The 14,618-nt window shown below is 56.1% G+C and overlaps 1 protein-coding gene across 1 annotated transcript in view; it reads left to right on the top strand.

Moving 5' to 3' along the window:
• UNC13A (unc-13 homolog A) overlaps positions 1-8,634 on the top strand; it is a 60,761-nt gene extending 52,127 nt beyond the window's left edge. The window contains 3 exon segments of the mRNA XM_079114755.1: positions 3,374-3,466; positions 4,399-4,558; positions 6,090-8,634. Of these exon segments, the coding sequence (XP_078970881.1) occupies positions 3,374-3,466; positions 4,399-4,558; positions 6,090-6,390 (554 nt within the window). The 3' untranslated portion in view covers positions 6,391-8,634.
• Positions 8,635-14,618: the final 5,984 nt, after the last annotated feature.

Genomic DNA, 14,618 nt, shown 5'->3' with positions numbered 1-14,618 from the left:
ACCTCAAGGACCAGAGAGTGATTGACAACAGCTTAGAGGTAGAACCCAGGACGGCGGAAGTCCTGAAGTGATTGTCACCTGGTAGAATCTATGGTGTCCCAGGACCATTGAGTGGTTGACAGCTACTGGGGCGGGACCCTGACACGGGCGTCCAACAGGGAATGGTTGACAGGTCCAGGGGAGGGTAACTGGGGAGTGATTGACAGATAGTGATGGGAGGAACCTTGGAGGTCCTAGAGGCAAGGAATGATTGGCAGGTCCCTGTGAGACCTCTGACGTCAGGGATCCAGAGAGCAATTAAAGTCCCCAAGGGAGGGATCTCCATGATGTCTTGGGGCTATGGAATGGTTGACAGCTCCGAGGGCTGGAAGGACACCTACCGGGGGAGGCGGGTGCGCGGAGGAGTCCCCATTTCTCAAATTCTCTCTCTCTCTTTCTAGCTCTGTCTTTTGCTTCTGTCTCCTGTCCCTCTCTGAGCTCACACACAGCAGCTGGGGCTGGAGGGCAGGACTCTAGGGTCCTATTTCCCCTCCCGGGGACCCCCTTTTCAAATTGGTGCAGACAGGACAAAGAAGTTTGGCAGCTGACCACAGGCTTTGTTCCAGCTGCGGATGGGGAAGGGGCCCGGTGACCTCCGTGGCCCCCTTCCCCACCCTGTCAGCCCAGGGCCCTCCCTGGGCGCCCGCTCAGTTTCCTCCGAGTCCTCACTGCTTTTAGTGTCCTTGGTGTTCCCGAAGCGGGAGGCTGTCTGTCCGTCCGTCCGTCTGCAGCTGATGATTTTCTCTCTCTCTTGTTTTTCCTCCCTCTTGCTCGCTGTCCCCTCTCCGCGCCCCCACCCCTGCCACGCACACTCCTCCATCCCCACCTGTCACTCGCTCTTCTCCCTCCTCCCCATCCCTCCCTCCCCCTCCCCACCCCGATTAGTCCATGGTGGAAAGGGGACTAGGTTTACCCTTAGTGAAGACATTTATCCTGAGAAGGGTACGTGCCTCTGCGCCCGCCGCCCGCGCCCGGTGCCCGGTGCCTGCGCCCCTCCCGGCCTGGCTAGTAAAAGGCCCGTCCTTCCGCCTCCCGGGACTGGGGTGCCCCGGCCAGGCGGGCGAGGGGGAAGGACGGCTTGCTGGTTCCACATGGAGAAGGAGAAGCGATTCCCCAAGAGGCATCTCCTAAGCCAGAACCCGGATCCCCAGACAGACACTTGCAAGGTTAAGAGCTGGGCTCAGATCCCCAGTCAGCTATTCTGCCTGCCGGGCACTACCAGGCAAGAGCCCACCTCCATTTTCTCATCTGTAAAATGGGGACCGTCAAGGAATTAATTCCACAGGATTAATTTCAAAGTGAGAAGAAGTTAAATTGAGAGCAATTCTTGGCACATAGTAAGCTCACGATCGTTAGCCAGTATTGCCGTATTCGAGAGCGCCTCTGAAGCAGACAGCAGCTCACGTTTCAGGCTAACTTGAGCCTGTCCCTGTATGGCATATTTCTTGGGAGAGCTCAAGAAGTTTTCTCCAGCTGTCCCAGGACAGTGTCTATAATTCTACATGAGGAGACTGAATGTCTCACAAGGCTAAACCACTGGCCCACAGAACCTCCCTCCCCTGCAAGGGGACCCGGGACTTGGGGTGGTGTGGGGCTAGGGGAAGCACAGGCCCACGAAAGACCCTTCTCTGTGGAGCCAGCAAACCATGGGAGGGGGGCGCTCAGCACTGCCCCCCTCCCCCTTCTTACTAGCTTTGGCCTTGGTCTGACCTCTCACCTGACCCACCACTGTCTAACTCACCCCCGGCACCTCAGTTTGGCCCGGATTGAGCTTGCTATGAAGCATCGGCCTTGGGGGAGGGGGAGGGTGGGGAGGCTGAGCATGTGACTGTGGGGGTGGGAGCCTGAGATGGTGAGGAAGGCAGCCTGGGGCGGGCAGCAACTGGGGCGCATTCCCCAGCACTGGGGTGATGAGGGTCTCCTGGCCCCTCCACTCCCTGGCCCTCAGTCACTTCCTGCCAGTGCGAGGTAACCTGGATCAACCTCTTACTGACCTCTTCCCCCGCCCTCACCTCCAGCTTTCCTGTTCCTGTCCCGTGCATGGGTGCTCCAGGAGTAGGGAGCTGCCTGGGGGGTGGGGAGGGTCTTGGTGGAGGTGCTGGCGGTCACAGGTCCACAGGCCCAGCAGGATGCCCTTCCAAGTCACAGGGGCAGGGGTGGGACTGAGACAGAAGTTTTTAGGCTGTGCCTTCAGCGATTCCCATCAGGACCATTTGGGACACTATATTAGCTAGCGTGGTGCAGGTCACCATGACTCAAGCAGCCGAGGAAATCTGCTGGCTCTGGAACTGAAAGATCAGGGACCCTCGGTGGGACAGGCTCTCTCCTTATTGGGCAGAGACAGCCCTGCCCACTTAGCACCGGAGGGAGACCCAGTGTAAGCAGCCTAACAGCCCGAGTCCCAAGCCCACTCCCATTGGCCCAGCTTGGGTCATGGTGCCGTCCTGGAGCCAATCGCTCTCAGCCACGGGCTGGGACTGCTCAGGTTGGACACCTGTGGTTCACTTCACCCTCCCTGAAGGAACTCGGGATGGAGGGAGCCCTCCGTATTGGAGCCACAGGTGTGAGCGCAGGTCTGAGGTGAGGCTGGGAGCAGTTCTCTGCAGATCTGAGAATCTCTCTTGGAAGGGAGTCATGGCGGGGAACATCAAGTATGCCAACAAGCTGTCACTTCAGGAGGGAGGAGGATTCTGGCCAGGTGACCACAGTATGTTAAAGGAGCTGTGAGGAGGCCCGTGGCATGGAGCAGGAAGGACTGGGGTTGAGGACAGCAAGCAGGGGGCCTTGAGGCAGGAGAGGTGACTGAGGACTGCGGGGGGCCGGCTGCAGACCTCAAGAAGGCTGTTATCCAGCATGAGACAGGAAGCGCAGGACGGTTCCGAGCAGGGAGGGCTGGCTGGCTCAGGGCTTTTCTGGATGGTGCACTGAGAAAACGGGGAGAGCTGGGAGTCTACTGCCGTGATGGCGCTGGAGCTGGAGGGAAGTAAAGATGGTGGTCAGTTCTGGGTGCATGGTGGAGGTAGGGCCGTCATACCAGAGGCTGCCCGAGGGCAGGAGAAGATGAAGACTGAGTCTTGACAACATGGCAGTCAGTGGGATGAGAAGGAGGAAGGCAGGCGCATTAGGCTCAGAGAAGTTAAGAGATGGGCCCGCCTGAGGCCACAAAGCAAGAGTGAAACTCAGGATCCTGGGCTTCCCTGCCCCCTTCAGTGCCTCCCTGTCAGGGCTGATGACCTGGTGCCGCCAGCACGAGGCGAGGGCGAGGCGGCCAGGGCCCTCCCGGGCGGTGGGAAGGAGCAGAGCTCACATCGTGTGTCCTCCCTGTCCCACCCAGGCTCTGGTGTAGAAGACCCCGTGGGTGAAGTCTCGGTCCACGTTGAGCTCTTCACTCATCCAGGAACTGGGGAGCAAAAGGTCACAGTGAAAGGTGAGCGGCCTGAGCGGGGCGGGAGCGCCTCAGCCAGGAGTCACCAGTTCTGAGGCGGACTCCGAACTCCCATTTTGTTTCTTGGTTCATAAAACTGAAGTGCAAGCTGGGCGTGGTGACGCACTCCTGTGATCCCAGCGGCTGCGGAGGCCGTGGCAGGAGGATCACGAGTTCAAAGCCAGCCTCAGCAACTCAGGGAGGCTCTAAGCAACTCAGTGAGACCCTGTCTCTAAATAAAATACAAAATAATAAAATACACATCCCCTGGTCTGGGGATGTGGCTCAGTGGTTAACGCCCCGGGTTCAGCCCCTGGTACAAACAAGAAACTGAAGTGCAGAGGTCAAGTGCAGAGGTCAGCGGCTTCAAGCTTGGCTGGGTCCAGAAGGGCGCACGCAGGACTCAAGCCCTCTTTCTCCATTTCTTAGCTGTGTTTTCCTCTTCGTTTTTGGTTTGGTTTTGGGGTACCTGGATTGAAACCAGGGCCAAATGCGGGCTAGGCAAGCGCCCTACCTCTGAACTACAGCCCCAGCCTCAAAGAGAATGTGTGTGTGTTATTTTTAGCTTTTGTTGACCAGAACACAGATTGGGCTTAAACCAGATACAATTAGTTTTTTAATTCAGCCACTGCCATCTTTTATTGTACTTTGATCCCTAATGTGTTCTATAGAGTCCCAAAGAGCACCTCTATCAGCTCACTGACAGAGGAAGGAGAAGTTTAGGGCTCATTCCCTGCCTTCTAAGCCCAGAGGAAGAAGTTGTATACATCACTTCCTTCTAAGATCTCATTGGTCAAAACTTAGTCACGTGGCCACATTTATGAGTGGGGCGTGCTGGGAAATGTAGTCCTTATTTCAATCTCGGAAAACCACAATTTTCTACTTCTGTCATGCTATGTAACTCTGACCAGCCTTCCTTCTACTTCCTCCAACAGTGGTGGCTGCTAATGACCTCAAGTGGCAGACTTCTGGAATATTCCGGCCATTCATTGAGGTCAACATCATTGGACCCCAGCTCAGTGATAAGAAACGCAAGTTTGCAACCAAATCCAAGAACAACAGCTGGGCCCCCAAGTACAACGAGAGTTTCCAGTTGTAAGTTTGGGGTGTTTGGAGACATGTGGAGAGAAGGGAGGGGCATCCTTCAGGTGAATATCAGGGCCAGCTAGGTAGGAGAGATGTCTGGTGGGCCAGTGGCACCTGGACATGGATATGGGAAGGGCCACATCCTATGTGTGAACACTGAAAAGGGGGGGAGCGCATGCCTTGGTGCAAGAGTGCTTAGTGAGGTGACACCAGAATGGAGGTCACCTTCTAGGCCAGGCAAGTCCTAGGGGAGTCAGAGAGTGCAAAAAAGCACATGAGGTGGGGTATGACTAGGAGTGGTGAAGGGGAGGGAAAAGTCTGGGCAGAAGGGGTGTCATGGGCAGAACCATTTTGGGGCTGGAGACTAGTATGGCTAAGAGATGTGGGTGATCATTTTGAGCCATTGGTGAGGGGCTGAGGGGCATGGGGACAGGACTGAGGTCACTAGGCAGGATGGGGATGGGCTCTTAGAGTTAGCAGCCAGCCTTGTCAGGATTGTTGGGGCAGGTCATCTGGAGGAGTCAGCTTTGGGGACACAAGTACAGCGTGACTTGAGGGCTTGGGGTGGATGTCACATGATGTCATATCTGGATTTGGGTTACTGGAGTTGGGAGTGGTATTCCAGGTATGCAGGGTATACAGGGGACTGAAACCTGGGGAGTACAGATAAGTCTGATCGGAGTATATGGTGGGGGTGTCACCTGGGGTAGGGTTGGAGTCATAGGGGGTAGATACCTGGATCAAGTGTGAGCCTCATGGGGGCAGGGCTGGGGTACTCTTGGGGGACAGAAGTGCAGAAGGTAGGGAGCATCAGAGTCCGTGTGATTTAGAGGGAGGTGGGTGCTCCCTAGGGACAAGAGTGCTGCCAGATCCTGTCAGGACAGGACTCTTGGTCAGAGAACTCTGCAGGCCTCATGGAGATGTGTTGCCTGAGTGGCCAAATGATAAGGGTGCAACCTGAAAGGTTCCAGGAGGAAGCCGGAATGGCGGGTAGGAGGGGCTCTTGGTCAGGGAAGGTCACTTGGAACGTGCTTAGGGGCAGGAGGGAGTGGGGGATGTGCTAGTTGTCATCCATGGTGAGGCACCAGGGCAGGGTCACATCAGGAGGGATGGGGGGATGGGGACAGGGCCACAGCAGTGAACTTGGTGGAATATGGTCGTGGGTCTTCTGGGTGGGATATCTGCAACTCAGCAGGCACGGGTATCTTGGGGTCTGAATGTGGGCGGCCAGGGGGTGGTGTGGGTGGATGAGGAGAAAGAACAGGCTAGGCAGAAATATTACTGCGGTATGGAGGTGGCCGAGCTTGGGGATCAGCTAATAGGGGCTTGACAAAGCACGGGATTGCAGGGTGAGACATGGGGCTGGGGAGGGGTACAGCCTAGGGTGGGAGCTGGTCCATGGGATTATTCCACGTGGGAGATGGGGAGCCGTAGGGGCGGGGCCTGGTTTGGGCAATTTCCCGGTGGGTATCTGTGCGCATGGCGCGGGGGGGGGGGGGGGATGGGGGAGTGGAGGCCTCATGCCCCGTCCCTCCCCCAGCACGCTGAGCGCTGACGCCGGCCCCGAGTGCTATGAGCTGCAGGTGTGCGTCAAGGACTACTGCTTCGCGCGTGAGGACCGCACGGTGGGGCTGGCTGTGCTGCAGCTGCGCGAGCTGGCCCAGCGCGGGAGTGCCGCCTGCTGGTTGCCGCTCGGCCGCCGCATCCACATGGACGACACCGGCCTCACGGTGCTGCGCATCCTATCGCAGCGCAGCAACGACGAGGTGGCCAAAGAATTCGTCAAGCTCAAGTCGGACACGCGCTCTGCCGAGGAGGGCGGTGCGGCGCCTGCGCCTTAGTGTGGGGGCAGGCCGGCGGGCGGTGCTGCGCCTGCGCAGAGTGCGCGGGGCCGGGCGGGGCTTGCGCGGGCGGGGCTTGCGCGCTGGGACCGCCCAGAGGGCAGGTCTCCGGGCTCTGCGCAGTGGGCGGACTGCGCCTGCGCCCTAGACTTAACTTCTCCCTCTGGGGAACTGTGAGCGGACGATGCCCCGCCCCCTCGGGAGGTCACGCCCTAGGGCGCGAGGAAGGAAGAAGCCACATCCCCTACTTGAGGCCACGCCCCCATCATCTTAGGGGCCTTTCGAGCTGGGATGGGAGGAATACCCGCCCCTTTGGAGGAGGCCACATCCCAGGGCTCTGGTACCGGGAGACCTCGCCTTTTGTCCCCTGGAAAAGCCATAAGATGGGTTCCAAATCCTGGGGCCCAAGACCAATTGCCAAGTATGGAACTCTCGGCTTCCTCGAGGAGCGGGCCCTGGGCAAGGGGTAGGACCTCCTGGAGTCCTCTGAGATGGTCCGTGAGGGGCCATAGGGACCAGGATGCCTGTTGGAGGGTCCCGGGAAGACCGGTGCCCCTTTTGATGTTTGTGCAAAAAATAAGTGGGGGTAAGGGGAGAATGGGATTTCAAAAGCACATGCGCCTGTGGGCGCCCAAACCCAGGGGGCCGAGGGGGACGGCTCTGGGGCATCTGCACTTCCCCACTACCCTGTGGGGCTTTGTCTCCCTTTCACCTAACAAACCCAGTCCTCATCTCATAGAGTTCAATGCATCCATTTTACAAATGGCAAAACTGAGGCCCAGAGAGCTGCTTGAGACTTGGCCCAGGTTCCCAGTGCCATGCCCGCTCCCAGTCCCTTAGACCTGTGTGCCCCGTGGAAGGGGGCTGAGATCGGATGACCGACATAGCTCCCCATTGCTGCTAACTCCCCCTCAGGGGACCTCCCCCCGTTCTTACAAGTTGTGGGGGTTCTGGGCCAAAACCCCTGTTGCACCTCCCTCCTTTCTGCTGCCAAGCAAGACCCTTGTCCTCAACCCTTTTTCCTGGGCCTCTGGTGGGGATTCCCCTCCCCACCAAAAAAGAGTGAGAATTTGGGATCCCTCAGACCCACACTCCCTCACCCTCATCCCTTCTTCCTTTCCTCAAATTCTCCAGACAGGAAAGAACAGAAAGAGACCAGAAACTAGGTGTGTGTGTGTGTGTGTGTGTGTGTGTGTGTGTGTGTGTGTGTGAATGCACAAACATGCTTAGAGCTTGGTCTCCAGAATCTCATTCATTCATTCAGAACCCCGGGCCGCAGGAGCCTGGTGCCCAGTGGAGCCTCTGCTTGCCTGAAGCTGCGCCAGAGCCAGCACAGTTGGGGGAACTTGGCTCATCCAAGTGGGACCTTTCGGGAAAGTTCAGCATGGACTGTGTGCCCCAAGTGCAGACGGGAAGGGCAGGCTTGAGGTGGGTAAGGACTCCTGGAGGAGGGGCGCTCTGAAGGCCAGGGGGTCTTTTGAGATGAAAGACGAAGATCCACCCTCGAGAGCGGAAGCCACCTGTGCAGAAGCCAGGAGGAGGCGTTGGGGGTACAGCGAGAAGGTGGTATGGCTGAAGCCAAGCCACCAAGGAGGGCAGTAGGGGGCACTGGGGTCCCCGAGAGCTGCAGAACTGTCAGGCCCCAGAGGTTTATCCCCAGAGACTAGAGTCCAGGTTCCCAGTGCTTCTGTGTGAGACTAGATCGATGAGGGGGTACTTTGGGGACATTGAAATCGATTTCTGGAAATATTTTGGAGGCTACATTAAAAAGAAGAGAGAGAGAGACTGCCTTCAGGTGAGCCCCAGGGCCACGCGGTGGTGCCCTGCCAGCTGTGCACTGCCCCAGGGTTTGCTGCCCCTAATCTGTCCCTGTGCCAATCCTAGATGTTGAGTGTCGTGTGTTTACAATGAGGCCTCCCGACCATGAATGGAAGCATCTGGAAGAAGTGATGCTATTTTTCAGTTTGCTTGAACGTGCTTTGTGTCCCCTAAATTCAGGCAAGGTTCAGGTGACAAGCATTTCTGTACTGGAATGTGGAAGGCACAGGACTGGGGGCTCCATCCTGAAGCTTGGAGACCCCATTGCATGGCTGAGGGGCTGACTGGAAGCCAGGGGCGCACTTGGGGTGCAGCAGCGGGCAGGATGGACAGGGGACTCGGAGGTCAGAATACAGAAATGCCGGAGGGCAGGCGATCTGCGACCTCGAACAAAGACTTTTGGACAACCGAGAGGAAAAATGGCAAAAGACTGGTCATTCTCGTGTGCGTGTGTGTGTGTGTGTGTGTGTGTGTGTCCCCAGCACTGGCCCAGGCACAGGGAGAGCCTCGGGAGGCGGTGTTGAGTGAGTGTTTGTGACTCCCGAGCTGGAACTGATTTTGGAGTTTCCGTGACTCAGAGAACTCCTATGCATCCTTCAAAACTCATGATTAAAATACTGTAGAAAACCCTCCCTCCTTCCCCCCTCAGGACGTCCCAGCTTCTGTCCCTTCTCCAGTCTAACCCTGATGTCTTGACACTGGTGGTGTCTGTGGCTGACTGCTCCTCCTGGCCTGGGGGCTGAGGCCTCTCAGGAGCCCCACCCTGACCCAGCATGAGCTGGGCACCGGGGATTGGCAGGGAGGCTGCGCCCACTTGACTGACGTGCTGGAGTGGGAGAGGGGCCTGCAAGTGCAGGGCCATCCCCGTGCCAGGTCCTGCCAGCTTTTCACTCCCCACAGTCCTGGACACGCAGGAGGTGTTCGGACAGACTGAAGCTGAGCCCCAGGGCACAGTGGGGTGATAAGGTACAAGCAGACGGAAGAGTTTGGGGGGGGGGAGGCTGGAAGCCTTCTGAATTCAGGAAATTCCTGTATTGGTACAAGGCCCAGAGAGGGACAGGGCTTCCCCCAAAGCCACCCAGCAAGTAGACACAGGGCAGTTCTGAATAACACCTCTGGATTTTCGCCTTCATCTGGGGTTCCAGGAGGTGGCCCCAAACTCCCATGGACCAGGGGGAAAAAAACAAAGGAGATTGTCCTTAGGCAGGGTGGGGTAGACCTCAAGGGTTGCCTGGGACAGAGCCAAAGCCCCGCCGGGAAAAGGGATAGAGACTGAGGTTATAGACCCAGAGCGGGACTCAGCCCCAAAGAGGAGATGGAGGGACAGAGGCAACTTGTGCAAAAGAGGGGGTCAGGAGGAAGAGGGACCTCCCCTTCTGCTCTCCCCAGTTCTGAAGGACCTAGATAAATTAGGAGGTGCCCGCCTGCACCCCCAGTTCCTCGCTCAGGCCCCCAGCCTGCCGCCTCATCGTGCCCCTCCCCCATCAGAGATGCAAAAAACTTAACACCCAACTAGAAATCCTTGGGACCTCCGAGACCCACCGCTCTCGCCTGCGCTGCCCATTTTCAGATGGGAACACCGAGGGCCGGCGGAGCGAGGGCAGCCGGGAGCCTCCGGGACGCGCTGCCCAGGTGGGGCGGGAGGGGCGGCCGGGGGGGAGGGGGCGGGGCTCGGCCCGGACCTCCCTCTGGACCTCGGTCGCGTGTCTCCCTGAACGGACATCCTTTCCTAAGAATCGTTAAGGACCAAAGTCGTCTTCGCTGACACGTGTTGCTTTTCTCTTTGCCTTTTATTCTTTTAAAGAGAGAAATCGAGTTGACGCTGTCAACTGAGACCCCTCCCCGGCTCCCACCCCCGCCCAGCCGCGGTGGCTTTCTGAAGACACAGGTCACGGGCGGGGGCTCCCCGTGCTCCCTGGTCACGCAGCCAGGGGGCCTCGGGTCCCACCCCTGCCCGCGCCCACCCCTGCCGCGCAGTCCAGGGACGCCCCTCCACTCGCCTTCTCTTAGCATGTGATTGCAGACGTGAAAATCAAAACGTTTGTTTTGTTCTGTTTTTTTCTTTTCTTTTTTAACTCCACCCCGTTGGTCTGGCGTCTTCACGGATGCCCTCATTTCTCTGTAAATATGTGACTTGGAACATGTTTAAAACAAACGAGAAGTGGTCATGAACGCATGGTGTCAAGATGTTTTGCACTAATCTGATTTTTTGGTCTCTGTAAAAATATTTTATTAACAGCAGACATTAAAAAAAAGAAAGTACACAACCTCGGATTTGTGGTAGATATCTGCGCATGCGCGGCCCCAGGCTCCCAGCTACTCCGGAGGCTGAGGCAGGGAGAATGCCCAAGCCCAGGAGGTCAGCCTGGACAGCACAGTGTAATCTGCCGTTTTAAAAAAAATAGATAAAGAGGGCACGACGGGGTGTGGCTCAGCGGTGGAGAGCATGCTTAGCTGTGCAAGGTCCTGCCTTCCGTCCCCAGCACCCAAGCAAAACCAAATATCTCACATTTAGCACCTCTGGGCAGACGGGGTTGAGCCGGCTTCTTGAACACAAGTGCAACCCGTCTACACCTAATATCCCCATTGTATAGACGAAGAAACTGAGGCCCAGAGAAGCAACATCACAGCTGGGAAGAGGTGGGATTTGAACCCAGGACATTGGGCAGCTGTGCTCTTAACTCAAGTTCAGGCACAAATCCCAGGGACTCAACCCACACCCACTAGGGTGGGTCTGTTTTAGTCACAGCAGGTGAGCCTCTCAGTTCCTACAGTCAGTTGTGCAAGGAACTAAACTTTGTGTTCCTAAAAAGAAAGCAAAGAGAAAAAAAGAAAGAAAAGAAAACATCCCCTTTCCTACAGCTGAATTAATTTCTGTTTTGAGCCCCCACCCTACCAGGAAGCAGAAACGCTCCGTTGAGTTCTGCCTCGGTAAGTTCCAGGGCATCCCTCCTGAAGTCTGAGGTCACTTCTACATGAGATCAACCAGGGCCGGGACGTGGGATCCACCTCTGAGCCGGCTTCAGTGAGTGCTTTGGGCTGCAAGTCAGGCCAACAGGGTAGGACTAGGGAGAGGGGCGGGTGCAGTCCTGGGTGGGGGCACCTTCAGGTCTCAGGCTCTTCTTTTAAGGGAAACTGTAAATCGTGAACTTGGAGGGTACACCGGGGTGACATCAGCCTGCCACTCGCTTCTCTTAACTGTGGAGCTCAGGGTGGGAGCCAGTGGTCTGGTTCTTTCAGGATCTCTCCGTTGACGTCATCTAGTTAGTAGACGACACTTAGAATGTGGCCATCTGACAGATCTGTGTCACCCAGAGTCCAACTGTGCCAGCGCAGCGTTGGGTGACAGGCACAGGAAGTGCCCGGAGACAGCGTGGGAGGCGTGCTGTGTTGAGGAAAGCTTACCTGAGCTCAGAGACTGCGACAAGAAGGGCTCCGTGGTGACAGGCTGACAGGTGGCACCCCGCCCCTCGGTGCTTCTCCAGGCAGCGCCTCCTCTTCCTCGAGGTGTTTCGTGCTGTCGGCCACAGCTGGCGAGTGACAGGCCTCCCTCTATAGCGCCCTCCGTTCTGCACCTGTCCCCGTGGAGAGCAGTGTTGTATCTGCGACTGCAGAAACAGTGACACCGTCAGCATCTGCCGCCTGGGTCCTGGTGGATCTGTTAGAAAGTAGCTTTCTGCGGGGGACACGCGCTCACCCTGGCTCCCAGTGCACAGGAGAGAAAGCCCTGTCCTCCGGAACAGCGTGTGTCTGGGCTTTCCCGCCCAGGCTTGATCTGGTTGTTCCCTTGACTTGACCAGGATTTTAGAAGCAGGAAGAGGGCATTCGGGGACATTGTGCTTTACTGTCCCCCTTTGCTTTGGGGATGATTCGAGGGCTTTAACAATATTTTCCTCTTGGCTTTATTTAGTCCAAGGAAAATACATCGTGTGAGCCAACGATGTACATCGGCACTAATTGTCTGGACCCAGGATTCTCCAAGAGTCAAGGTTCTTAACAGAATTTATGCCAGAGCAGGCGCCGGGCGCAGGCCTATAATCCCAGCTGCTGCGGAGGCTGAGGCAGGAGGATCGGGAGTTCAAAGCCAGCTCAGCAACTCAGCGAGACCCGGTCTCTAAATACAATTTTTAAAAGACTGGGGATGTGGCTCAGTGGTCGAGTGCCCCTGGGTTCAATCCCTGGTCCCCCCACCCCCCAAAAAAAGAATAGATTTCCGTTACCTGACTCACCTTAATAAAAAATAAAACATCATAACGGGCCACATTTGGAACACAGACTGTACGTAGCTCGTCACCGCGGCTCCATCCGCCGCCTGTCTCTTTCACCTGTGGCTTCTCCTCACTTCTTCCAACTTCAGGCTTCACTCCAGCAACATTCTCACGGCCTTCCCCACCCCCACCCTCTCCTGAACCTCCACCCCGTCCAGTCCCCCGGTCCGAACCCATTGACCCTGTTCCTGACATCACTCCACCCACCACCATGGCGGAATTGCTGGGGAACTTGACAAAAGCCGTCTTCTGTGTCCTGGAGGCCGCAACAATTAGGCAGTCGCTGACCTGTCTGCGATTACATCTTATTATAACATTTGTTATATTGCATGATAATTGCTCTGCTCCCGATCCTGCAATTACCCGTAATGGGGACTATGACTCCACTTCCCCCAATTACACAATCCCTGCCATCATTATGACACAGGGTGAGAAACCCTGCGGCTCGACCTCAGCCCCCGCCCGTTCCAGCCCGAGGCTGCAGAGGCTGCAGCGGCTGCTTGCCTCTGGGCACATCCGGGGCACGCGCTCAGAATCACCGTCCAGAGGTGCCTGTGGGAGTTTAAAAGGCAGCAGGGACCAGAGTCCTCTTCCCCTTTGCTCTGTCACAGCCTGGTGTGGAAACAGCTTTTATTTCGGTACTGGCCAGTGACAAGCACGGTGGGCACAGAAAGACCAGTTCTGCAGGTCGGGGGAGACCCAGGCCGCTCCTCCTCTGTTCAAGGCCAATCTTGCCTGCCACTCTTTTTTTTTTTTTTTTTTTTTTTTTTTTTTTTTTTTTTTGGTGCTGGCATTGAACCCAGGGCCTTGTGATTCTGGGGCAAGAACTTTACCAACTGAACTACATCCCCAGTCCCCAACCCTTTTTAATATATTTTTAGAGACAGGGTCTCACTGAGTTGCTTATGGCCTCACTAAGTTGCTGAGGCTGGCTTTGAACTTGTGATCCTCCTGCCTCAGCCTCCTGAGCCACTGGGATTACAGACATGCACCACCACACCCAACCTCCGTTTGTTTTTTCTCAATAAAGTTTTATTAGTACGCTGCTGTGCTGCTTCATTTGCATATTGCCTGCATTCCTTTTTTGCTGACAAGAGCAGAGTTGAATTTCCTGTATTAAACCTGTCTGCTAAAAGGCTTCAAGAGGGATCTTTTCCCACTTTGATCCTAGGCTGATATACTTATTATGGTATGTCCACAGGGCTAGATGTGATTGCAGCCACCCTAAGGGACAAACTTGTAGCAGACTGAATAATGTCCTATAGAGATAACATGCATCATGGCCTGGCACCTGCATATGTTACTTTAAAGGGCAAAAGGCACTGCGCAGCTGTGATTAAGGATTTTTAGATGCAGACAGGGTTATCGAGGATTACCCAGAGGACGTGAAGGTGAGCCTGGACTCCTGGCCGCTCAGGGAGGTTGAAGCAGCAATGTGAGCCCAGGAGTTGGAGGCCAGCTGGGGCAGTTCAGTGAGACCCCATATTTTAAAAGTCCTGGATTGGGGCTGGGGATGTAGCTCAGTTGGTAGAGTGCTTGCCTCCCAAGCATAAGGCCCTGGGTTCGATCCCCAGCACCACAAAAAAAATTTAAAAAAATAAAAAGTCCTGGATTATCCAAATGGGCCTTCAATGTAATCATGAAGGTCCTTCTAAGGTGGACATAAGGTCAGGTGAAGAAGCAGAGATGGTGGCAAAAGGATGCATTGAGTAGGAAAGGGTCAGGAGACCAGGAAGAACAGGGAAGAGACCTGGAGAGGGACTGTGCCCAGGTCCTCCTGAAGGAAGCAGCCCTGCTGAGCTGACAACAGACCAGCAAGATTGTGGACATCTGGCACGGGAATCACAGAATTCATTAGCCCAGCGCGGTGGTGCACGCCTGCAATCCCAGAGGCTCGGGAGGCCGAAGCAGGAGGATCGCCAGTTCAGAGCTAGCCTCAACCACTTAGTGAGGCCCCTAAGCAGTTCAGACCCTGCCTCTAAATAAAATATTTAAAAGGGTTGGGGATGTGGCTCGATGGTTAAGCATCGAGTTCAATCCCCCAAAAAACAGAGAAAAAAATGTGGCCCGGGGCTGGGGGCGTGGCTCGGGGTAGAGCACTTCCGTTTCCTAGCAAGGACCAGGCCAGCGCCGCAAAAATAA

Source organism: Sciurus vulgaris, assembly GCF_902686455.1.
Source record: "Sciurus vulgaris genome assembly, chromosome: 16".
NCBI classification, from domain to species: domain Eukaryota; kingdom Metazoa; phylum Chordata; class Mammalia; order Rodentia; family Sciuridae; genus Sciurus; species Sciurus vulgaris.
Note: the sequence above shows the minus strand (reverse complement) of the source record. Positions and strands in the feature narration are given on the sequence as shown.